This window comes from Scyliorhinus torazame, chromosome 6, assembly GCF_047496885.1.
Source record: "Scyliorhinus torazame isolate Kashiwa2021f chromosome 6, sScyTor2.1, whole genome shotgun sequence".
Lineage (NCBI taxonomy): Eukaryota > Metazoa > Chordata > Chondrichthyes > Carcharhiniformes > Scyliorhinidae > Scyliorhinus > Scyliorhinus torazame.
This window is the reverse complement of record NC_092712.1, coordinates 193,303,707-193,330,237: the sequence shown is the minus strand read 5'-3', so window position 1 is coordinate 193,330,237 and position 26,531 is coordinate 193,303,707. Positions and strand designations below refer to the sequence as shown.

The following is a 26,531-nucleotide window of genomic DNA, read 5'->3' as shown; positions in this document are numbered from 1 at the left end:
TCCTGCTCCTGTTCTCGACACCACCTTATCCTGCAGTCCCCGGTGCTGCAGGTGGGAAGGTTGAAACCTGCCTCGCACAAAATCCCTCATCTGCACTTACCAGAACCCATTCCCCCCCTGGCAACTCAAACTCCTCCCCCCGCTCCTCCAAGCTCAGGGAAACCCTCATCAAGAGATCCCCAAATCTCTCGATCTCCGCCTGCTGCCAACTCCAAAATCCCCCATCCAGCAACCCCCCCAGGGCGAACCGGTGGTTATCACATATCGGTGCCCACACAACGCCCTCTCTAACCCCATATTTGTCCCCACACTCTCAGGGCTGCCACTACTATTGGGGCTTGTGGAGTACCGAGCCGGCACTTCTGCCGTTAACAGTGCCCCCACCGCCTCCACTTGCTCCCATAACAACCCCTCCCCCACTACTCATTTCCTGACCATCGCAGAATTTGCCACCCAGTAGTAGTTAATGAAATTTGGGAGGGCCAGCACCCCCTCACTCCAGCAGCACCTTTTTCACCCATGGGGTTTTACCGCTCAAACAATTCCTGAGATCTCTGCATTCACCTTTTTGAAGAACGCCTTGGGATAAAAATTGGGAGGCTCTGGAAAACAAACAAAAACCTCGGGAGGACCGCCATTTTCACTGTCCGTATCTGCCCCCCCCCAATGTGAGCGCGTCCCACCTGCGAAAGTCCCCCCTCATCTGTTCTACCAGCCACCCCAAATTCAGTTTATGCAGCTGCTCCACTCCCGCACCACCTGGATACCCAAATATCGAAAGCTCCCTCCCACCACCTTGAGCGGCATCTCACCCAATCTCTTCTCTGCCTCCTCGTCTGAATCGCAAAGACACCACTCTTGCCCTTATTCAATTTGTATCCTGAAAACCGACCGAATTCATCTAATAGCCCTATAATGGTGCACTGCAAGATTAACCTATTCAACGGCATACATCAGCCATGTATTAAGAAATTAAACCGATGGCATATTTAATTTCCTTTACAAAATTAGCAATGATTGGCAACATCTGCCCCCTAGAGGGAGCAGCATGAACCAGTCTATACGAGATGTGGACTCTGGGAGCAGCATGAACCAGTCTATACGAGATGTGGACTCTGCTCTCCAAAGCAAGAGTGCAAGTTATGTTCCCAGCTCTTGGCATGTCACTGCTAGATTGCGGAGTTAACTTTTAATAATTGGCTATTGCTCAATGCACTGGAGACAAAGATATTAAAATGCCGAAGAGCAGTAATAATTGTGACCAATTGTAATATTTAGCAAAGTTTCATGCTTCAGTGGAATATATAATCCATACTCCAAACCCATATAAACAGGCCAGATCAGGAAAACAAAGTTCTTCGGAGTTGGCCTAACATGAAATCAAAGCTTGAAAATTGGTCCCATTTCAGTTGACGATTAATTCCTTCACTTTCAATAAGAGCCCTTCCAGTTTATTTGCTTTGTTGCCATTTATTTTGTTATTTTTGGTCCAAGGCCCCAGAATGTGCCTTTAAGCAGAAGAGTGCTTGTCAGGGCAGTGTGTTCCTAGGTTTCGTATTTCGGAGAGGAGATACCACTCAATAGCACCGGATGAATCACAGAACCAGTTTTGGAGGACGTCAGTTCGATTGGTTGGCTGGCAATCTGTAGGTTGGCCAGTGACAGTGCTCTGCTCGACAACAGTCCATGATTGGTTCTTGTGTGATGCTTTGAGAGAGTTGGGCATAAGTGTTTTGACCTTGCAAGAAGGAATGCACTTGTTGAAAGAGGTGCTTTCTTGTTCTAAAAGCATTGCGTGCATGACATATCTTTGCTGTAAACCTGAAGAATTCAGAATCTACAGAAAAAGTAAACTATCTTGTCAGATAAAACCAGAAGCCTCTACACCCTCAAGAAAAAGGAACTGTGTTTCTTCCTCTCTCTGCTGCCAGTTGCCTGCTGTCTGCTGTGAGTCTGCAGTGACGCGAAGGAAACGTACCCAACTGAGGCCTAACCATAAGAAACTAACTGGAAGACATCCATCTGAATCAAAGATCCTTATCTTCTTTTTTTTTAACCTCTCAACCACCTTTTTTCCTCCGTGTTATTTGTCTGTGTGTATATATTATATAGAGTTGGGGGGGGGGGGGCAGTTAGAAGGGCTTAGGAATCAGATAGTAGGTAGCCAGTTGTATTTTCTCCCGGTTATAATTATTGTTCATAATAAAAGATTACTGGTGTTTAAATTTTACAAACATGCTGACTGTAGTCAATTTAGCTCAAAACAAAGCCATGGATATTAATATAAAATCTAATTTCACCTGTATTGCGACTCCAGGTCAAGTGTGGCTGGAATTAACCATGCACTAGCCCAGGGTGCCATAACAAATATTTTGACTTGGATAAAGGAATAGAAGTTGTGTATCCAAGGGTACCAGATATATGAAAACCTTGCCCCCAAAAGGTGAGAATGTAAAGGTTAAGGACAATTTATGACGGAGATAGATCTTTGATAGTTAAGGCTATCTAGGGAATTTAGAGCAACGACCGATAAAATAGGGTCTGGATGAGGTGAGCCACAATCTAATGGAATGGCAGAGCGCACTTGATAGGGCTGAACAGACTGTTCTCTCTTCCTAAAGTTTCTTCATTGGATAGACACGCAACATCGAGGGCCGAAGGGCCTGTACTGCGCTGTAATGTTCTATGTTCTATGTGCAACGTCTGCACGAGTGCCACCAGGTTCTCCAAGCATAGGTTTCAAATAGCTGACTGCAAACAAAGCAAACTCCTGGATTTTGTGGAGAACAGCTTCCAAGAAGACATGCCTGCCACCAGTCAATGGAACCTGGATTTAACAGCATTTATTTTAACCAAGCAAGGCCCCCATCAGCAGTCTGAAGAGTACCGACACCAGTCAAATAGTCAACTCGATGTTGACAACAATTAGAATCGAGATGGAGGAAAGTCCAGGGCTTTTTACAGCTCTTGCTTAAAGAGTCAGCTGCATGATATTTTTCAAAGCTCTACTTAGTCAGCTAAAAGTTAAATTATTTTGATCTGGATAATGTAGCTGCTGAATTTATGATAGCATGGAATTATATAGACCACACTGCACAGAAATAGGCCACTTGGCCTAATCAATCCATGCTGGTATTTATGGTCCACTTGAGCCTCCTCCCATTCGTGCTCGCATCTGGAGTACTGCGCAGTTTTGGTCCCCTTACGTGAGGAAGGACAGAAATGCATTAGAGGCAGTTCAGAGATTTATTCCAAGGATGAAGGACACGCCTTTGAAGAGAGATTGAGCAGTTTAGGCCTATAGTTGCTGGAGTTTAGAAGAATGAAGAGATCTAATTTTTAAAAAAATTATAAATTTAGAATACCCAATTATTATTTTTCCAATTAAGGGGCAATTTAGCATGTCCAATCCACCTACCCTGTACATGTTTGGGTTGTAGGGGTGAAACCCATGCAGACACGGGGAGAATGTACAAATGCCACTCGGACAATGTCCCTGGGCCGGGATTCGAACCTGGGTCTCAGCGACGCAGTCCCAGCGCTAACCACTGTGCCACCATGCTGCCCTGAGGAGATCTAATTGAGGTACAAGATGCTAAAGGGGATTGACAGGGTAGATGTAGAGTGGATGGTTCCCCTTGTTGGGAGATTCTAGAACGAGAGGCCATATTTTTGGGCTAAGGGGTGGCAGATTTAAAAACAGAAATGAGGAGGAATAACTTCACTCAAAGGGTCGTGAATCTGTGGAATGCTCAACCCCACAGAACAGCCGATGACAGAACACTAAACAAAATTGAGGAGATAAATAAGCTTTTAATTTGTAGTGGGATGAAGGGTTATGGGGAGTGGGCAGGAAGGTGGAGATGAGATCACCCCTGATCATACTGCAAGGCAGAGCAAGCTCGAGCTGCTGAAATGCCAATACTGCTCCTAGTTTTTGTGTTCTTCATCTAGCTATCAGCATACCCCTTTATTCCCTTCACCCTCATATGCTTATCTAACTCTCCTTAAATGCATCTATACTATTTGCCTCAACTACTCACTGTGTTTGTGAATTCCACATTTCACTACTTCCTGGTATCATGCAATTTAATAATTTGCTTGAGAGAATAATCCAACCTCAGCCAATTCTGGTACAGTATTATTAAATTTGCATGCACTTGAAAACAATGCTCCGCATCTGAAGCACCACAGAGCTAGTTCAACCGGGCTGCTGCTTCTTTCAACACAGTATATTTAATCTTTGCTCATCTATTTCCTAAAGACTCATTGTCTTGTCAATCATAAATTCAAATTGTTTCCTAAATGATTCCAGTTTAAAAAAAAATACTCGGGTGTCCATTTTACTCCAATGTCTGCAGGTGAGTCTTGAAGATTTGAAGTAGTTTCGCCAACTACACCCTTCTTTCTTTGCCCCGACTGAAAAGGAGGGCCATTCTCAAACATCTTGCATTTAACCCCAATTTATATTTGCAACCAAAAGTTACATATGCATATTTCCACATTATTGTTAGGGGGAAATAAGGTGCTGATGATAAGTCTGGAGGGAAATGAAAGGTAAACTGTAATGGCGTTTTCAAAATTGGGGCGAAAACAAAATTGAAAACATACCATTTAAAAATAAGTCCTTCCCATTCTCCATGCCAAAGTGAACTTTTGGTGCTATGTTTTACAGAACACCCACTAAGTCCAAATAACTTTTAATACAGCTTTTAAAATTTCAGGCATTAGGAAATGTGGTAAAAATAAAAATATCAAATGAAATGTTACTATCATCACTCACCTTCCTTCTCCATCTCTGCAGTTGGGGCATGAGCAGGCAACTCTTCTTAGCCTTTTGCCAGGCTGAACATCCTGCTCACTAGCTGTTTGGAGCTGTACTTGGGTGATGCTGTTAGGGCTAACGGTGCCCAGTGCAGCATTGGCAATGCTGCCAACAGCTACTGTAACTGGAGTTACAGTTGCAGGCTGTACTTTCAGATGCCATTTTGTATCTCCACCATCCTGGGTCTGGTGTTGACCTGTGGGACAGCATTACACGTAAAGCCAATTGTTCTTCATATTTGAACAGGACATAAAAAGAAAGCATCTATTTAATGATATTCTAACGCTTAAATCTTTCAACTTGCACATCATTTTTAAACTGAACAATTGCCCATACCCTTAGATACAATAAAAGCATCATTGATTAAATACCATATTAAGTATTTATATTTATACAAATTTTAATAATGGAAGAGCAAACGCAGGAAGAGGAGGCCATTCAGCCCCTCGAGCCTGCTTCAGAACACGGTCAATTAGTATCTCAATTCTATCTGTTTAGCTTTGCTCCAAATCTCTCAATATTCTTACCCCCCCAAAAATCTAAGAATCTCAGTATTGACCATTTCAATTCACTCAGCAATCAAAGCCTTTGGAGAAAACAGGTCTAAGTTTTTAAACCACCCTTTATGTGAGTAAATATATTTCAGATCTCAATGGCTTAGATCCAATTGCAAAATTATTCTTGTTCTGAATTTCCTTGCTAGAACGAGTTTACCTGTCTCCCCTCAAATGAAGTATTTTTAAAACCTCGACTGGACCACTCCATACCTTTTAAACTAAAGGGAATGCAAAATAGTTTTTCGAAGCCTACCCCCATAATGTAATCAACCCCCAAGCCCCAGTATCATTCTGGTATAGCTGTACCATTCCACCTCCAAGGCTAATATATCTTTCTTGAAGTGTAGAAGCCAAAGCCGAAAGTCCTTCAGATGTGACCCGACCAATAGTTTGCACAATTGAAGTATTACGTCCCCATTTCTATATTCACACATTTATGCTTCAACTTTGCAAACACCGCATACCCATTGGCTACGGTGGTGTGGTCGGATATGTTAAGATAACAAAATAGCCAAACTCGTCCTCCAAACATGCAAGTAAACTTTTTTTAAATGACTACTGACAAAAGAAATTGGGAGAGTATGCCCAGCTAGATCTCAATCAATGAGTTTTAAGTATTCAGAAAGAAACAGGAATGGTGGCAAAATAAATAGGGTGAATCAGAGTCAAATCAGTACAGAAAACGAAAAAGGGAAATAAATATTTGATAGGGAGAAAATAACGAAATGTGAGAACACATCTACAGTTTAAGCAGTATCCTCTCTGGTCTGGAGTGGTTGATTAGCCTTGCAGGATCACAAATCTCATTAAAAAGAGACTTGCGCTGTTAAGTACTAGTCATATCTTTCTGTAGCGAGTTTAATGGGCATTTAAAGTGCAAATGTAGCTACTTCATGTAACTCACACGGAGATTAATGGCCAACTGTTGTTTTTGCAAGGTTAAGAAAGTGCAAATCGTCCAACTTGTGATTAGCAATTCCCATGGTATCTCATCCTCACTCTGGGTTGCTGGAAGGTTTACACCGTAATAAATGGTAAGCAGCATTAAACCTGCCATTATTTTTGCTGCAAATTCTGGCCCAGTGTAGCTTAACACTGGAACAAAGAATGCAAACGGATAAAAACATGTAATAAAACCAGAAGGTGCTGGGGAAAAACTCAGGTCTGGCAGTATCTGTGGAAAGAGAAACAGAGTCAACATTTCGGGTCGTGACCTTTCATCAGAGTTGGGAAAAGTTCTGAGCAAGGAATGGACAGGACAAGGACAGGAGGAAAGTTTGTGACAGGTCGAATGACAGAAAACGGAGTCTTATTGGGCGAGAGAGAATGATGACGGGCGAAAAAAAGAAACAAAAGATGTGCCCAGAGCAGATGTGGTGCTAACTGAAGTAGAAGAGAGGAGAAAACTGATACATGTGGGGGAAAAAGGAAACAAAATAATTTACAGTCTGAAATTGCTTAACTCATGTGGAGTCCAGAAGGTGTTGTGAAGTGCCTAATTGAAAGATGAGATGCTGTTCTTCAAGCTTACATTTAGCTTCACTGAAATAGTTCAGTAGGCAGAAAACAGGGATGTCAGCATGAGAGCAAGATGGATTATTAAAATGACAAGTCAGCAGTTCTTCCAACTTCTTCCATCGGGCAGGAGATACAAAAGTATGAGAACACGCATGAACAGAGTCAAAAAAAGCGCCTTCCTCGCTGTTACCAGGAGGGGTGGCATTGTTAGTCAAGGACAGTATTACGGTGGCCGAAAAGACGTTCGATGAGGACTCGTCTACTGAGGTAGTATGGGCTGAGGTCAGAAACAGGAAAGGAGAGGTCACCCTGCTGGGAGTTTTCTATAGGCCTCCGAAAAGTTCCAGAGATGTAAAGGAAAGGAGTGCAAAGATGATTCTGGATAGGAGCGAAAGCAACAGGGTAGTTGTTATGGGGGACTTTAACTTTCCAAATATTGACTGGAAACGCTATAGTTCGAGTACTTTAGATGGGTCAGTATTTGTCCAGTGTGTGCAGGAGGGTTTCCTGACACAGTATGTAGATAGGCCAACGAGAGGCGAGGCCGTATTGGATTTGGTACTGGGTAATGAACCAGGACAGGTGTTAGATTTGGAGGTAGGTGAGCACTTTGGTGATAGTGACCACAATTCGATTAAGTTTACTTTAGTGATGGAAAGGGATAGGTATATACCGCTGGGCAAAAGTTATATCTGGGGGAAAGGCAATTATGATGCGATGAGGCAAGACTTAGGATGCATCAGATGGAGAGGAAAACTGCAGGGGATGGGCACAATGGAAATGTGGAGCTTGTTCAAGGAACAGCTACTGCGTGTCCTTGATAAGTATGTACCTGTCAGGCAGGGAGGAAGTGGTCGAGCAAGGGAACCGTGGTTTACTAAGGCAGTCGAAACACTTGTCAAGAGGAAGAAGGAGGCTTATGTAAAGATGAGACATGAAGGTTCAGTAAGGGCGCTCGAGAGTTACAGGTTAGCTAGGAAGGACCTAAAGAGAGAGCTAAGAAGAGCCAGGAGGGGACATGAGAAGTCTTTGGCAGGTAGGATCAAGGATAACCCTAAAGCATTCTATAGATATGTCAGGAATAAAAGAATGACTAGGGTAAGAGTAGGGCCAGTCAAGGACAGTGGTGGGAAGTTGTGCTTGGAGTCCGAGGAGATAGGAGAGGTGCTAAATGAATATTTAGTATTCACACAGGAAAAAGACAATGTTGTCGAGGAGAATATAGAGATTCAGGCTACGAGACTAGAAGGGCTTGAGGTTCATAAGGAGGAGGTGTTAACAATTCTGGAAAGGGTGAAAATAGATAAGTCCCCTGGGCCGGATGGGATTTATCCTAGGATTCTCTGGGAAGCTTGGGAGGAGATTGCTGAGCCTTTGGCTTTGATCTTTAAGTCATCTTTGTCAACAGGAATAGTGCCAGAAGACTGGAGGATAGCAAATGTTGCCCCTTTGTTCAAGAAGGGGGGGGGGGGTAGAGAAAACCCCGGTAACTATAGACCAGTGAGCCTTACCGCTGTTGTGAGCAAAATCTTGGAAAGGTTTAGAAGACATAGGGTGTAATAATCATCTGGAAAGGAATAATTTGATTAGACATAGTCAACACGGTTTCGTGAAGGGTAGGTCGTGCCTCACAAACCTTATTGAGTTCTTTGAGAAGGCGACCAAACAGGTGGATGAGGGTAAAGCAGTTGATGTGGTGTAAATGGATTTCAGTAAAGCGTTTGATAAGGTTCCCCACGGTAGGCTATGCAGAAAATACGGAAGCATGGGATTCAGGGAGATTTAGCAGTTTGGATCAGAAATTGGCTAGCTGGAAGAAGACAAAGGGTGGTGGTTGATGGGAAGTGTTCAGACTGGAGTCCAGTTACTAGTGGTGTACCACAAGGATCTGTTTTGGGGCCACTGCTGTTTGTCATTTTCATAAATGACCTGGAGGAGGGCGTAGAAGGATGGGTGAGTAAATTTGCAGATGACACTAAAGTCAGTGGAGTTGTGGACAGTGCGGAAGGATGTTACAAGTTACAGAGGGACATAGATAAGCTGCAGCGCTGGGCTGAGAGGTGGCAAATGGAGTTTAATGCAGAAAAGTGTGAGGTGATTCATTTTGGAAGGAATAACAGGAAGACAGAGTACTGGGCTAATGGTAAGATTCTTAGCAGTGTGGATGAGCAGCGAGATCTCGGTGTCCATGTACATAGATCCCTGAAAGTTGCCACTCAGGTTGAGAGGGTTGTTAAGAAGGCGGACGGTGTGTTAGCTTTTATTGGTAGAGGGATTGAGTTTCGGAGCCATGAGGTCATGTTGCAGCTGTACAAAACTCTGGTGCGGCCACATTTGGAGTATTGCGTGCAATTCTGGTCGCCGCATTATAGGAAGGATGTGTTAGCATGGGAAAGGGTGCAGAGGAGATTTACCAGAATGTTGCCTGGTATGGAGGGAAGATCTTATGAGGAAAGGCTGAGGGACTTGAGGCTGTTTTCGTTAGAGAGAAGAAGGCGAAGAGGTGACTTAATTGAGGCATACAAGATGATCAGAGGATTGGATAGGGTGGACAGTGAGAGCCTTTTTCCTCGGATGGTGATGTCTAGCACGAGGGGACATAGCTTTAGATTGAGGGGAGTTAGATACAAGACAGATGTCAGAGGTAGGTTCTTTACTCAGAGAGTAGTAAGGGTGTGGAATTCTCTGCCTGCAACAGTAGTGGACTCGCCAACACTAAGGGTGTTCAAATGGTCATTGGATAGACATATGGACGATAAGGGAATAGTGTAGATGGGCTTTAGAATGGTTTCACAGGTCGGCGCAACATGGAGGGCCAAAGGGCCTGTACTGTGCTCTAATGTTCTATGTTCTATATAGAAGGGAAGATTCAGGGGAGATTGGATAGAGGTGTTCAAAATCACAAGGGACCTAGACAAAGTGGCTAAGGAGAAACAGTTCCCAATGGTGGAAGAGTAAGAGACTAAAGGACACTTATTTAAGGTGACTGGTTAAAGAACCAATGCAGACATTAGCAGAAACTTAATTTATGCAGTATGTAGTTAAGGTCTGGAATACACTGCCCGAGAATGTGGCGGAGGCAGATTCAATTGAGGCTTTCAAAAGGGAAAAGGATACACATCTGAGCAGAAACTATTTGCAGGGCTACAGGGATTGGTCTAGAGAGCTGGTACAGGTGCAAAGGGACAATTGGCCTCCTCCTGTACTCTGACCATTCTGTGATTCCATCGTCAGTGCAGAGGTAAAATTATCTATACTTTCTGGACTTTTTCTCGACTTTCTGCAATATCGAGGTGCTGGCATCCTGCACGGGCTTTATTTTTCCCTCATCCCGCTTTGTATGCTCTTTGGCATTGCAGATTCGGGAGATCCACCCTTTTTTTCTTTGTGGAACATATTCTGTGCTGCATAACCATGACTCCCAGTGTATCCTCTCACATAGTCCTCTGATCTTACGGGAGGTAAAATCGATATTTCAAAAATTCTGAGCCAATAGAATGAAAATCTAGAAAATTTCTCTCAGAACTCTTAAGGGAATCACAACAAATTCCAGGAGATCACAAAACGTGCCTTATCTAAACATGCTGACACACATTGCAGCTTTTTGAAATTTAGGTATTCACTAAAAGGCCAATTTGCCTGATAACTAATGATATCTCCAAATTCTTTTGAAAAGAAACATCAAGATGATGAGCAAACCCAAACTTTTGTTTTAAATATAAACACTAAATAGATCAAACTTCCACTTAGCGTTAACCATGGATCAATAATAGCACTACCACGTCTAAGTCAGGAGGGTGTGAATATTTAAGTCCCATTCCTGGACTTGAGCAAAATGATCTACGCTGACACTCCAGTAGAGTATGTTCTACTCTGCTAAGAGGTGTCTGCCCTCCAAAGTGGATGTGAAAGATCCCATGACATTGTTTTGAAAAAGAGCAAGGGAATCATCCCTGGTGTCCTAGTCAATATTCATCTCTCAGTTCATATCACTAAAAGAGATTATCTTGCATTATCACACTGTTTGTAAGATCTGGCAATATCCAAAATATCTGCTGCATTTGTTACAGTGACTACTGCATTTCAAAAAGTACTTCATTAGCTATAAAGTGCTTCAGGACATCTGATGAATGTGAAAGACTTGAATTTTTAGCACCTTTCTTTCTCTTCTTTGCTATGGCTACCTGCATTTTAAATAACAATGATTTCATTTGAAAGCAATCACTAACATCCTAAAGGGAGGAAGCTTGCCACAGAGCTCCAGTACCCTCCATTCCCACAAGAAACTTTGGGACGAGTCACAAGAATAATTTTTGAAAAATGTTTAGTTTGCTCACAGAAGTATGATTCCTGTATAAATGTAGCCATGCTAAGCATGATCAGCTATTACTGAAGAAAATAAGAAGGCACTTTATTTTACATTTAAGCCCATTGAAACTTCCATACGCTGCTTTTTGATACATTTTTTCAGGCGCTCATTTCAAGAACAAAGGATTTGCTGTTGCCTGGTATAACTGAACACTGTAGAATGGATAAACTCGATTCAGTTTTCACAAAGATTACCAATAAGAAAATGCTGGTGTTATCCAGCTTCGCTGCAGTGAAATCCATGGCACTATTGGGCAGCCTTGAGGATAACACAGGTAAACACAGATATGATCAGTAGCTAATATTAATTCTGTCTAGCTCCTTGAATCAATCGTCTTACCTATATTGCTTTGGTAAAGTTTGGAGTTCATATGCTGCAGGATAATTGGGATTATTTGACCCCTCAAGGAGGCACCATCAAGCTGTCTTCCTAGATTTGAAAGAAAATAAATGCTTTCCTTCTCCACCTTTGAATCGACTCACTGGCACCTATTTTCATTTCATTTTGGATGTTTAAAAAATTTTGTTAGCACTCGCAAAGGAGAAATGATTTGACAATTTAGCAACATGAAAACTTAAAAATTCACCGGCATGGAAAATTACATGATTTTACAAGAACTTCAGAAGTCAAAAGAATTGAATGCTACTTCATTCAAGGATTCACATAAGGCATGGTTCTGAAGTCAAATAGTAACGTCAAAGAGTTTTGAAACCCTGGTTCTGCTTGGGTGTACTGATTTTCAAATGCACAATTCGAGAGATGGAGAATAACTTGGCATGCAAATGTATAAAAGACCTCAGCTTATTCTTGTGGTGCCCATTTGATGCATCAATTTAGATTTTCCTCTTCTGCTACTTTTACTGCCAGAATGGCCATTGACAAGTTTTAGACAGACTCAAATGGGAATGATCATCCCAGTGGTAGGATTTCAAGTGTAGGTTTGAAGAAGTCCAACAGTCGAGGGGAGAAAAGAAGTGTACAAGTCAAATTTAAATGGGATGGACACAATAAAAATGGTCAATAACAACATAGATGGGGGTTGGTGCCAAGATGTTAGAAAGCCTCTGCAGAGTCTCAGAAACTACCTCCAGCCATTGCAGTCTTTACCAACACCGAAGGAGTAGACAGGTAGAAAAGGAGAGATAAAATTGAAGCCAAAAGAAGAACTAAACCCCAGGTAGAGAAACCCATTAGGGTTAGGCGAAGAAAGGAATATTTCTGAAATTTAAGGCACTTTGTCATCAAGAAGCTCAAGACCATTTAAGACAGAGCAACCACAACTAGGCTGAACATTCATTTCCAAAGCCACTGGTGCACTGTGGCTACAGCTATTACTAACTATGGGATGTACATAAATCCATCAAGCTTACTTCAAGGGGAACAATTTGCTGCATGAGAACAGAGTGCTGATTGATTGGCAAGTGGACTTGGAGTGGGAGCGGTGATGCCATTAGAGCATGCACCAGTTGATGGTGGCCGACAGATAACTGCCAAGCATTGATTGAAATTAAAACCAGGCAGTTTGACCCTGATTGGTCAAGGCATTACCCTAGGGGATGAGTCAGCGAATGGTTGTTACTTATTTTGTTTAGCTGAAACAGGTGCAACTTTTGTGTGCAAAGAACAGAGCCTTGTAAATTAACATATGTATCTTCCAGTACACAAAAATGTGCCACACTACGAGCCCGACTGACGATCCTAAATTGGTTGTCAGAGTAATTCTCAGCACATTGTGGATTATTTAGCCAATTCTATCCAATTGTGGAATCACATCTAATGTTGGACACGGTTTTGAGTTTTTCAAGCATAGGCTGCATCTTGCCCATTGCGAACTCCTGAGTGAGATGTGGACTGAGTGAATAGTGAATTATGTTCACGTGGGAATTCAGGGCACGGGAAAGGGGCACATTACAGATGGCCTATTGCAACTAACAAAGTGCGTTAAGTATTATTCGGATTTATCGGTATTGCTCAGGGCTTAATAAAGTTAATATAAGTAAAGTAAAGACATGGCAGGACAGCTTGGTTGCACGGAAGGCACATTCTGTAATATGTGGGAGGTCACGGGGCTAGGCGACCACAGGTGCAAGAAATGTCACCAGCTGCAGAATCTTAAACTCCAGGTTTCAGAGCTCGAGTGGCAGCTGGTGTCACTGTGGCGCATGCATGTGACCGAGAGATACAAGGACAGCATGTTCAGAGGTGGTCAAAACACATGCTAGGAGCATGGAAGCAGAAAGGGAATGGGCCTAATTGGTTTCCTGCTTTGGAATACTGGATAAGAGCAGTCACAGGCAAGTGTGTGGCACCACAGGCGGCTCAGCTGCAAAGGAGGGGAGGAAGAAGAGGGGACCAGCAATATTAATAAGGGGTTCGTTAGCTGGAAGAACAGATAGGCATTTCTGTGGCTGTAGACGTGACCCAAGGATACCATGTTGCCTCTCTGGTGCCAGGGCCAAGGATGTCAGAGAGGCTGCAGGCCATTCTTCTGAGGGAGGGCAAACATCCAGGCATCGTGGTCCACGTTGATACCAAGTACCTAGGCAGGAAGGGGAATAAGGTCTTGAAAATCGATTTCAGGGAGCCAGGAAGGAGATTGAAAGCAAGGATCTCTAAAGTAGCAATCTCAGGATTACTTCCCATGTGCGAGTGAGCATAGAAACATGAGAATTCTTTTTTAAAATTTAGAGTACCCAATTTTTTTTTCCAATGAAGGGGCAATTTAGCATGGCCAATCCACCTACCCTGAACATCTTTTTGGGTTGTGGGGGTGAGACCCATGCAAACACGGGGAGAATGTGCAAACTCCACAAGGACAGTAACCTGGGGCTGGGATCGAAGCCGGGCCCTCGGCTCCATGAGGCAGCAGTGCTAACCACTGCACCATCGTGGCCGGTGAATTAGTTTAGGAGGAGGGTATCAGATCTCGGAGGCATTGAGACTTGTTTTGGGGCAGGTGGGATCTGTACAAGATGGACGAGCCGTGTCTTAGTAGGACCAGGATTAACATCCTTGCAGGGAAGCTTGCCAATGCTGTTGGGGAGGGTTAAAACTAGACTGGCAGGAAATGGGAACCTGAAAGAGAACTCAGGTAGTAGGGAAGCAAAACTGGTAATAGGTAGAAAGCAAAATAGAAGGCAAATAAAGCTTAGGCAAGCATCAAATGGGATCAGAATAGCGCATAATGTTAAAAAAGCAACATTAAAGGCACTATACTCCTATTGGGATATGGTTGATTTTCCGGTCATATGGTTCTAGAGGTGTATAATCTCCAGAACCTCACACAGGTGACCATTCTCCACAACCAGATCCAATCCTGAATGCGAGGAAATCACATATATTCAGCAGAAACAGCTGAAGCAGCTGAAGCGTCTTTACAGTGTATGGATACTGAAGCCAATGGTAAGAAACCTACTGCTGACCTGATTACAAGCTAGGCAAGCACAGGAATCTTCTTGCCTCCTCATACAAGTCAATACCATAATAAATGGTAGTAAGATATTATGTAGTCCCGCTTTGTTCCTGGTGTCTTAATCTTGCGTAAAACATCATTTAAAATTAATTAGGTTTGGAATTAAGGGTTTATAATATCTAGGCTCTCATTACTGGCCAAGTTCCTAAACAGCAATGCTAAGAATAGACTTTATCCCCCATTTTGAAACACTAGCTCTGAAAATTTGCACCAATTGCCTGCTGAGTAATAACTCTTAGATTTGAGGATCGAATCTGTAGGCTCTATATTTTTATTGAAATTTGTAGCTAGTTAGTGTAACAATTTTGAAGTGCCTTCTATGAGAGATTTCTGTTGCTCTTGTGAAGGAGATAACGTGAAACCTGGCTATAGATAACTTTTCTTATGAATACATGCACTCTGCAATTTGATACCCTTGTTACGGTCTTCCACGTGTCATGACTGCAAATTTTAACTCTCCATTGCTGTCAAAAAAACAATTGGTAACAGGTGCACTATGCCTCCAAATACTCATTAACTCACTGAAATTAACTCAGACTGTGCTAAATGCAGATTACACAAAAATGCAGGGCAAAATTAAGATGCTTTGCACCTTCCCCAAAATCTGTTCCTTTCGGACACACAACTAAAAGTACATGATAAAATACCATCTGAATAATCAATAGCCTTTTCGTGTAAATTAATCTTGAACTCCTCTTTATAACCATTCCATACATGGACACCTCCGAATAATGAATCGCCGCGGTGACATCACACATCTTCTTTAACAGACTGTTTTGGAATGTGTGTAGATATTAAATGACAACGGAGGAACTCCCCAGTTGCATATTTGCATCTATGCTCCTATTTTTTGTTCTTGTTTTCACAACTTTCTCCAGTCTTTATTTCTTGTTGCCACTGTAGGGTCTGGAGTCCATCTCGCTATTGCTGCTAGCGGGGATGGAGAATTAGGCGCAGAATCCCGTTGCAGTGAACAGATTGGAAAAATTAGGGCTGAATTCTCAGAGTTCTACATTTCCTCAATCAACCAGATTCCCGAATCTGCAGGAGCTGCCAAATTGTCTCAAATGCAATTTTAATTTCTCTTCTCTCAAACAGCCAAAATTATGTAAGGAATTGCTCAGTCACTTTGCTGTCATAATATATTCTCTCAGTGGTTTATATAAACTGCACTCAGTATTTGAGAACAAAGTCTACAATGGATATTGGTCCATTTAAAGATTCCTCACAATGCAAGACAAATGCACACAAAACCTCAACTTGGCTCAACTGTCATGCTCTGACCTTGGGATTCAGAAGATCTTTCCATCTACCAGGGACAGTAAGCCCAGAGATCAGCTCTGAATCCACCATTTTTAAAACTCTCTGGTGAGACTACAATTCACAAAGGGCAATTCTTGCAATGTCCTGGCCAGCATTTTGTCACTCATCAACAGCATCAAAACAGATTGGCTGAACATTTAACCCATTGATGCCTCTTGGATGCTATGTTTGCTTACATAACAATAGTGAGCGCATTCCTAAACAAAAACATTGGCTTTGAAGCACGTTTGAGACATCATGAGGACATGAAAAAAAACTAGAAAAGTAAATAGCAGCAACTTATATTTTTTAATGAAAATCAACAGATTGTTTGCTGACCTCCGTTTAAAAAAAACTAACCCTCGTTCAAAGTGAAGGATCTTTCATAGATTCTAGGGAGGTTTTTCGTTCTTCCTTAGACATTTATAAAAATAAGTAGATTCAATGATCCCTACCTAGATGAAATAGCTAACAGCTGTGCTAGCCCCTCCTTGTTCTATCCCTGCTCTCCAACCTTTGCCTGCCCTCCTCTATTTGTTCAAGTCCAAGTTTCCTGAAATCTTTTTCTCTGCTAAACATTTCTGATCTAACATAATAGATTTTGCACAGGTAGAGAACTCAGCAACATTATTATATTTTGACAATGTACCCTAGAGAGCAACAATTTTCAACATCTAATCACCTAGAGAAGTGGAGGAGAAAAAAACTGATTTGATTTTCCACAGCTGGACAAAAATAGAAAATAGATATCTGTTTATAGTGTGTAGAAGATGGGCAGCACAGGCAAGATAAACAGATTGCTCGAAAAATGGTGAAAATGGGATCACAAGCAGCAGAGAAGATTTGATTTTTTTTTTTAATTAAAGGGGCAACTTAGCGTGGCCAATCCACCTACCCTGCATATCTTTGGGTTGTGGGGGTGAGACCCAAGCAGACACGGGAGAATATGCAAACTCCACACAGACAGTGCCCTGGGGCCAGGATCGAACCCGGGTTCTTGGCGGCGTGAGGCAACAGTGCTAACTACTGGTGTCACTGTGCCACCAGAGAAGATTGGTGTACACAAAAGAGAGGTCAATCTGCAATTGGCACATCTGCTTATCAGATCAAAACATAAAAACAGCTCACTTTATCCATGAACCTATATCACCAGTTAGCCCAGGTAATTACAGGCCAATTAGTTTCAATAGTCAGCAAAAGTTCATAAAGATGAAAACATCTAGATTAATAAGAGGCTAAAGTGGATGTCTGGCCGTGGAGGGAGGGGGAAAGAACTATGCTCAACAAGCCCTTTCAAGCTCTTTGAAGTTGTGATTGGTCGGATGGATATGTGAAATATACTGGATGTATTCACAGAATTTACAATGCAGGAGACGACCATTCGGCCCATCGAGTCTGCACCGGCACTTGGAAAGAGCACCCTACCTACCACACCTCCACCCTTTCCCCACACTCCCACCCTATCCTCGTAACCCCACCTTACTTAACCTTTTTTGGACACTCAAGGGCAATTTAGCTTAGCCAATCCACCGACCCCTGCACATCTTTGGACTGTGGGAGGAAACCGGAGCACTTGGAGGAAACCCACGCAGACACGGGGAGAAGGTGCAGACGCCGCACAGACAGTGACCCAAGCCGGAATCGAACCTGGGACCCTGGCGCAGTGAAGCCATTGTGCTAACCACTATGCTACCGTATTGCCCATGAAATTTCAGCAAGCCTTTGACAAGTGACAACACTGTTACAATCAGGTAAGGAGAGGTAGGATGGCTGCCCTCTTTTCCTATCCCTTGTTGGACCGCAACCGTTTTTAAAAAAAAGTGCGCGCTTGCCAAGAAGTCTTTTGTCCCTATCTGTGGGCCAGAAGCTCTGGGTTGAAGTCCCTGACAGGACTTGCTGGCCATGGAAGGTGCGTTCACAACGTAGTCAAAAGGGTTGATTGTTAATATGCAAACCTTTTGAGATGCCTATGGAAGGTGTTACGAGCAAGAGAGGTTCCTGGTCAGCCATCTACAGAAGGCAACAGAAAACCACTCCATCACCTTGCCAAACATAACCAATGACCAATCAAGAGTCCATGGTCGCCAAAGCCTTTTTAGGGCATGGTACCTGAAGCGAGAAAGAGATGCTTGCCAATTCAGCAAATGATTAACTGTTTATGTGCTATAATTGTAAAGCCACAGACAAGTTTCCTAGAGTGTTTTTTAAAAACGAAAAATTATAGTTTTTATGGTACTTCAATCGGTATGAGTAATAAAATGCACCAACTTTCAGACACACACACACGGTTCACATTTACAAGGATAGATTACAAAGTGAGGATAGAGTAAATGATATTTTTAAAGTGCAAAGGAGATTAAAGCAATGCGGTTCTTATAGGTTGCTGTCTTCGGAACCATGCTGAGCTAGGTGGTCCTTCTGGTTTCAGTGTCAGGAAGTTTAAAGGTGTAGACAGACACCTTATCGATTCTTCGGGAGACAGCAGCTGCTGGGTTGAATTCTTAAAACATTTCTGCTTGCAACACACGGATAGTCAAAAATCAAACAGGGCTCAAGCTAGTAAAAATAGGTGGAGAGATGGGGAGAGGCCAACAGGGGTCTTCTGTGCTGTTTGGATATTGCCATAAAAACTGGTGATCAGAACCTTAGAGGGCGTTCAGCACATCATGTGTTGCATTTTCTCTGAGCTAACCAATCAGCCCCAAACTTGGTCTTTCTCCTCAACCCTAAAGATCTTTTCTTTTCAAAGTATATAATGAATTCAATTTTGAAAGTTACTATTGAATCTGCTTCTCCACCCCTTCTGGTGGTGTATTCCAGATCATAATGCCAATTAAAATACAGAAATTACAGCTCTGAAGACGGCCATTCAGCCCACTGTTTTATCCCAGTGCTGGGCTCTCCAAATGAAGCAACTGATCCTGATCCCACTCCTTAACCCTGTTACCAATGTCTATTTCCAAAAACCTATCCATTTCCTTTCCAAATTACTTGGGTTTTCATTACTCAAATTTGTTTATATTCTTCAATATTGGCAAATGCTATTTCCCCATATTATACACTTTTCAGTGAAGGTGTTCAAAACAAAGTTTGAGCTGGTATGCAAGTAAATTAAATTTATGTAAAAATGATATGGAAAGAAAGACAAGATGCAGGGCAGGGCTGGAGTTTCACTCCCAGAGCTCATAGCGCGACTCGGAATATTTCTTGGCTCTCAGGGAAAAGTGCCCTATCAGAACCAATTTCCATTCTGGGGGTGGCAAGGCGGATGGAGCTTCAAGGAACCTCTTAAGTCCTTGCCTGGTTACCCTTTCCGATTCCGGTCTTGCTTTTAAACTGCAGACATTTGGCACCATCCCCCACCCCCACTGCTGCAAGCTGCTATTTGAACTGGCCCAGGCACACCCCTCGATCCATTGTGCTATGTCGCAGGGTCATGGGATGTCACTTTAATGGACTTGGCTGTCAGCTAACCTGCTTTTTTGAAATCTGGGTCTTTGGCGGGCTCTTGATTCTAATTGGGGGCCTGGTTTCTGAATGCTCCAAAAACACAGACAGTCTCCACTTTCAGAGCCAAGATTCAGTTCTTAGACGTCAAGAGCAACCAGAAGCAGTTTTCAAACACTGCTACCCAGCCAGGCCAGCAACATTTTAACCTCTGATTAAAACCTAGGAAGCGGCAGGTTCTACCAGTCAAGGCTGGCGGTTAAAATAATTTTCAGTCCAGCCTGTGAAAGTTTCACTTCTTATTAAAAGGCTGGGGAGCTGAATTGCATTTCTTTCAAAAGATGGCCTGTGTTTAAAGACCTTTCTCTCTGCAGTCAGTTAAACCTGCGGGAGGATCCAGTCCAGCACCACCTGCAGGAAAATGGGCTGATTGAAAATCTATATAAAGCCCTCAGGTGAAGAATTCTGATATTATCTCAGTGAGACTGAGAGCCAGTCTGGTGGGGGTCATTCAAATGAAAGTGACTCTGCAGAGAGAATTCACAGCCTGCATGATCTAACTGAAATATACGCTTATCCAAAACAACCGATGGTTTCAACATTTGTGTGTCCTTGGAAGATAGCTGCCTACAAAGACTACCACCTCCGCAGCAAGATTAATCTCACACCCTTTTAATCCCTGCTATTTTTGATCCTTTTCCTACCTCCACTGTGCGTCTGTCTTGTGTGTCGAGGTGGAGGATGGGACAGGGTTTGGGAAATAGTTAGATTAGTAGACCATTGTTCTATTATTTCCATAACATTTCATCTTCTCTTGTTACAAATAAAGTTTTTAAAAATGTTTCACTGGCAAACCTGGTGCCTGTAAATCATTGGAGCAGTCACAGGTCAAAGAGTTTTGGGAAACATACAAATTATTGGTTAATTCACTTATATTGGGACTACAGGGCCTGTGGGGCTGGAATTGACCAAGCACTAGCCCAGGATGTCATAACAGGGTGTAGAATGTCGTCAGGTCCATGAGCCTCAATGCAGATTGGAGTTTGTTGCAGGGTTTGCCAAATGCCGAGGTGGGCTGGTTAAGAGGCCCGACTCAATTATCTTTGTCCCAGTTGCCACATATTAGGCCCTTGCCTCTCATCCCTCCCCCCCCCCATGCCCCTTCCATTCCAATTCATGACTCCCATGATCCCTTATAGCCCCATGCGGACTCATGTCAACTCATGCCCCCACACACACCACCTTACACTCTCCATGCCACCTCACCCAATATACACCAAGGGCTGACCTCAGAAGCCATGCTGCAATTACATGAATGAAATATGTCTAATTATCTCTTACAGCCTTTACTATAGTTAAAAATACTCCCATTCATAGAATCCATTGAAAAGTTTAAAAGACCCTAAAATACTTAATTATAAAATGCAACCTACTTGTATTCATAACCCCACACCAATTTAATAAACTCTTATGTTGTCAATCAAACAGTGAACTTACCAACACCCCCGGGGTTGGGATAATTGTAGGTTGTGGAAAACAACCAAACATCACAATGACATTACAGTCCTTGGGGCAATGGTAACAAAAACTATTTTTTCTTTTTCCTTCCCCCCCCCCCTCGACCGCTCCGCGCACGCTCACATTCCAACAAAAACTATTCTCACTGCTAGACCAGATTTCTTTTTAGCTCTAAACAATACAGGCTTTACAGCTCAACAGACCCTAACTGCCCATCATAAGCATTTACATCTCTTTCGTAAATTTGTAATTCCTGCAATGAAGGTCCTGGCAACAGCGAAAATAGAGTCTGTTTCAACACAGCAGTTCAAATGGTCCTGCCGAGTTCTGATTTCCATCATGTGTGAACCATACCTTGCCCCCTTTCCCTTATTGACGAAAAAGGGATCCGCTGGAAATAGAAGCCTGACTTCACGATCAGAGCCCCGCCTATCATTAGGTCTGAGGAGTCTCCCCGACTTTGCATAAATCCATCCCATAATTGTTAGCCGATATCCACAAAATACTCAGTATAGTTGTGGGGTCCAAACTGCAGGAACAACGTTTGGGCAATAGAGAGGGCACAGTGCTGATTCACCAGGATGTTGCCATAAATAACAAAATACAAAGATGAATCAAATCAGTAAGGCAGCTCCTTTTAAATTTCAGGAGTTTAAATTAATTTAAATTAAGCTAGAATTGTGCAGTGTAGGTTAACAAGGGCTGCCCCACCCACTCACATAACTGGTTGGTAGTTAAATGTCAGTCAATTTAATCTACTTTGATCTAAAAGCAGGTGGGAGAGGGGAGTCAACTCAGGCCAATTTAAAAAGAGTAACTTGTAACTCACTCCCAGTGAGCCAGAGAAGACACAGCCAGGGTGAGACAGAACCAAGAGTGAGTTTGGGAATTTGAATCTAGGTGGGAATTGAATCAAATCAGTAAGGCAGCTCCTTTTAAATTTCAGGAGTTTAAATTAATTTAAATGAAGCTAGAATTGTGCAGTGTAGGCTAACAAGGGCTGCCCCACCCATTCACATAACTGGTTGGCAGTTAAGTGTCAGTCACTTAAATCTACCTTGATCTAAAAGCAGGTGGGGGAGGGGAGTCAATTCAGGACAATTTAAAAAGAGCAACTTGTAAACTCATCCCAGTGAGTTCTCTCAGTGAGCCAGAGAAAAGACAGCCAGAGTGAGTTTGGGAATTTGAATCTAGGTGGGAAGGAAGTGCTTTTTATCCCTGGTAAGTGACTGGTAAGTAGTTTTTCTGTTTTCTTTTTCTTCTCATTGGTATATTTATTTATTTTTTTCTTCGTTGTTTATTTATTTATTTTTCTGGGAGAAATTGTAATTGTTGAAGTTAACCGAAGGTTTAAGACATGGCAGGAGATCTCAAACCCGTGTCATGCGCCTCGTGTGCGATGTGAGAGCTCAGGGACATTGTCCCTAGCTCCTTCACGTGCAAGAAGTGTGTCCAGTTGCAGCTCCTGTTAGACCGCTTGACGGCTCTGGAACTGCGCATGGACTCACTTTGGAGCATCCGCGATGCTGAGGACGTCATGGATAGCACGTTTAGCGAGTTGGTCACACCGCAGGTGAAAGGTACTGAGGGCGATAGAAAATGGGTGACCGAAAGACAGAGCAAGAGTAGGAAGGCAGTGCAGGTGTCCTCTGCGGTCATCTCCCTGCAAAACAGATATACCGCTTTGGATACTGTTGAGGGAGATGGCTCACCAGGGGAAGGCAGCAGCAGCCAGGTTCATGGCACCGTGGCTGGCTCTGCTGCGCAGCTGGGCAGGAAGAAGAGTGGCAGGGCTGTAGTGGTAGGGGATTCAATCGTAAGGGGAATAGACAGGCAGTTCTACGGATGAAATTGAGACTCCAGGATGGTGCAAGGGTCAATGATGTCTCGGAGCGGCTGCAGGACATTCGGCGGGGGCGGGCGGGGGAAAGAGAACAGCCAGCTACTGTGGTGCACATAGGCACCAACGATATAGGTAAAAAACTGGACGAGGTCCTACAAGCTGAACTTAGGGAGTTAGGAGTTAAACTAAAAAGTAGGACCTCAAAAGGTAGTGAAGGAGTGAGAGTTCAGGGCTTAAAAAGTGCTAATAGAGAGCAGGAATTTAGAGCAGCTGAGCAGTGTCATCGCTTTAAAGTCTGTGGGTTCAAAAACAAAAATTGAGGTGTAACGTCACAGGGAAGTCACCAAGTTGACTGTCCAGTGAGTATTGCTGTTTAGGGACGGCGTCTAAACAACTGGCAGGTTAAACAATAAAAAGCATTTAAGTGTCAATAATAATTAACAAGCGAGTTGCTGGTTTTATCTATTATTTTCAAATAAGGTTGATCACTACTAAGGTGTATTAAGTATTGGTAGGCTTTATCAGTATTACTGGTAAAGTTTATTAGTATTGGTAAGATTTATCAACAGTAGCAAGGTTAACTAATAAAAAGAAAAATTGCAGGGCTGCTCCAATCTCGATAAAACAGATCCTGTGCCACGTGGGAACTCCAGGAACTATGAAGATTTAACTGCCAGGCCAGAGAACAAAAGAAGCATTCTTCAAACAACTGTGAGGTAACAGAATACACTAAAACTGAAGTACAGACTATTCATGTTGAATTGTTTACAGCGTTATTTAGACCACATATTCCCAAGAAAAAGAATTAAAGGGATACGGAAACAGCAGGCACAAGATTAGGATTACTATTTTGGTGGAGATAAGCACCATAATGGACTGGTTGAGCTGAAAGAAATTACAACTCTAGAGCAAATGCATGTAATTTTATGAAATTCTCCGTAATCTTCATTCATATTCAAAACTGGTCCAATATTTACAGGTTTTCAAAATTTTCATCCGCTCTGTACTTTTAAGCCACTCATCAGTGTTAAATGATACTTGGGCTGAAATAGGCAAGACTTGACTTTCTGTGGCAAGTTTAGTGCGCATCTCCCACACAAGTACAGCAACTTCACATTATTCATTATATTTCAATGGTGAGGCAGACATTGAAATGTAAAATTATTGTTGGCATGGCGCATTGCAGGCAACAATTTTTCGATTTCCACATCTAATCATGTTTCTGCCCTTGCCTAAAGGTGTTCTCGCAATTACAGATAAATGATAATAATAATCTTTATTGTCACAAATAGGCTTACATGAACATGCAATGGGGTTACTGTGAAAAGCCCCTAGTTGTCACACTCCGACACCTGTTTGGGTACAGAGGGAGAATTCAGAATGTCCAAATTACCTAACAGCACGTCTTTCGGGCTTGTGGGAAGAAACCGGAGAACCCGGAGGAAACCCACGCAGACACAGGCAGAACTTGCAGACTCCGCACCGACAGTGACCCAAGCCGGGAATCGAACCTGGGACCCTGGCGCTGTGAAGCAACAGTATTACCCACTGTGCTGCGGTGCCGCCCAAGGGAGCATTACAACCACGCCATTATTTTGACAGCAAGTTATGGACCAGTGCCATGCTCAAATAACCATTCTTCCTGGTCAGAGGTGCTACTGAATGCCAGCAAACAATTCAACTGTGGTTTGGCATCATGGGCAAATAACAGCCATATTCCCATGCTCTTTCTAAGAAAGCCATATTCCCATGCTCTTTACAAGAAAGCTATATTCCCATGCTCTTTTCAGGAAAGCATATCAGTTAGTGACAATCCCAGCTGATTTTCTTCCTTTCCAACCACACAATGCTGAAGTTTATTGTAAGCAGAGATAAACACTAATGGAGAACTGTGACTATGGAAAGGAATTAAAAGTGAAAAATTATTTTCTCCCCACCTCACTGAGTGTGGATGCCATGTGCTGAGATTATTTGACAAATCCCACCCAAACTAGATGTAATAAACAGCTGAAAATCTCAAAACTGAATATTTTTGTTTTTAAAAATGAGGATTTCAAAAATCATTAAAAAACTCAAGAAGTTATTCTCCACAACTGTTCGTAAAAATAATGTTTTAATACCAAGTTTAACAAACTCTTGCACGTATAGAGAGGTGGCCACACCGCAGGCTCAGACTCCACAGGCAGGAAGGGAATGGGTGACCACCAGGCAGAGCAAGAGAGTTAGGCAGGCAGTGCAGGAATCTCCTGTGGCTATTTCCCTGTAAAACAGATGTACCGCTTTGGATACGGTTGAGGGGAATGGCCACTTAGGGGAAAGCATCAACAACCTAATTCGTCGCATCACAGTTGGTTCTGCTGCAGAGGGGAGGATTAAAAAGTGTGGGAATGCAATAGTTATAGGGGATTCAATTGTATGGAGAATAAATAGGTGTTTCTGTGGCCGCAAACGAGACTCCAGGGTGGTATGTTGCCTCCCTGGTGCGGGATCAAGGATATTTCGGAGCAGTTATGGGACATTCTTGATGGGGAGGGTGAACACCTAGTGGTCATGGTACATGTCGGTACCAATGACATAGGTTTAAAAAAAAAAAAAAGTGATGAGGTCCTAAAAGCAGAAAATAGGGAGTTAGGAAGAAAGTTGATAAGTGACAAGTCAGACCTCAAAAGGTAGTGATCTCAGGATTACTGCCAGTGCCACATACTAGTCAGAGTAGAAATAGCAAGATATATCAGATGAATACCTGGCTGGAGAGATAATGTAAGGGGGTGGGTTTCAGATTCCTGAGGCATTGGGACCGGTTCTGGGGGAGGTGAAACTGGTACAAATTGGGCAGGTTACACCTGGGCAGGACCTAGGGGGAGTATTTGCTTGGCTGGGGAAGGTTTAAACTAAAAAGGCAGGGGAATGGGAACCTATACAAGGAGTTAGAAGAAGAGAAAACAAGGACAAAAAAAGACAGAAAGGGGAATAAGAAAGTGATAGGCAGAAAAAACAAGGGCCGGATTCAAATCGGGCCACAGTGAAAAATATTGGGAGCGGGACACGTAATGTTAAAAAGACACGAGTAAAGCTTTTCTGCCTTAACGCGTGGAACATTTGCAATAAAGTGGATGAACTCATCGCACAAATAGACGTAAAAGGGCATGATATAGGGCGACTTCCAGTGACAGCATGTAGGTGGAGTCACACATTGCATGGCTCCTGCTCGAGGCTCTAGTTTTTGGATTTTAATCCTGATTTCAGGGGCAGTTTTCAACAAGCTGGTGCAGCAAGGCATAAGGAAGGTGGGGGATCTCGAAGACTCAGAAGGAAGCCACTGGAAAGGGGGCGACCGAATGTCTGCCGTCAAGTGAACTGATCTGTGGCGGAGGCTGGATCGCTGGGTGGAGCCACTCCCCACACAGTGGAAACTCTGACCGAGGTGATGACCGGAGAATTCGAGAGGCAGTTCATTAAGCACATGGAGGTGCTGCGAAAGGAGATGACGGTTGAGACGAAGGAGTGTGTGGAGGAGGCGCTTGTGTCGGTGAAGGCGGCCGAGGTACGGGAATAAGGAGAGAAGTTGAATGGGGTGAAGGAAGCTCTGTCTAGGGCTGTGACCAGTTCACTTCGATGGACGAGGAGTTGTAGGGTGGCGGAGGCTAACAAAGGGCTCAGAGCCAAGGTGGAGGACCTGG

At 43.0% G+C, this 26,531-nt stretch overlaps 1 protein-coding gene across 2 annotated transcripts in view; it reads right to left on the bottom strand.

The window, feature by feature from the left end:
* Window positions 1-26,531, bottom strand: part of sp4 (sp4 transcription factor) — an 86,824-nt gene that overhangs the window by 33,604 nt on the left and 26,689 nt on the right. For both annotated transcript variants that reach the window (XM_072509212.1, XM_072509213.1), the window contains exon 4: window positions 4,784-5,021. In XM_072509212.1, the coding sequence (XP_072365313.1) occupies window positions 4,784-5,021 (238 nt within the window). The remainder of the gene's footprint in view (window positions 1-4,783; window positions 5,022-26,531) is intronic.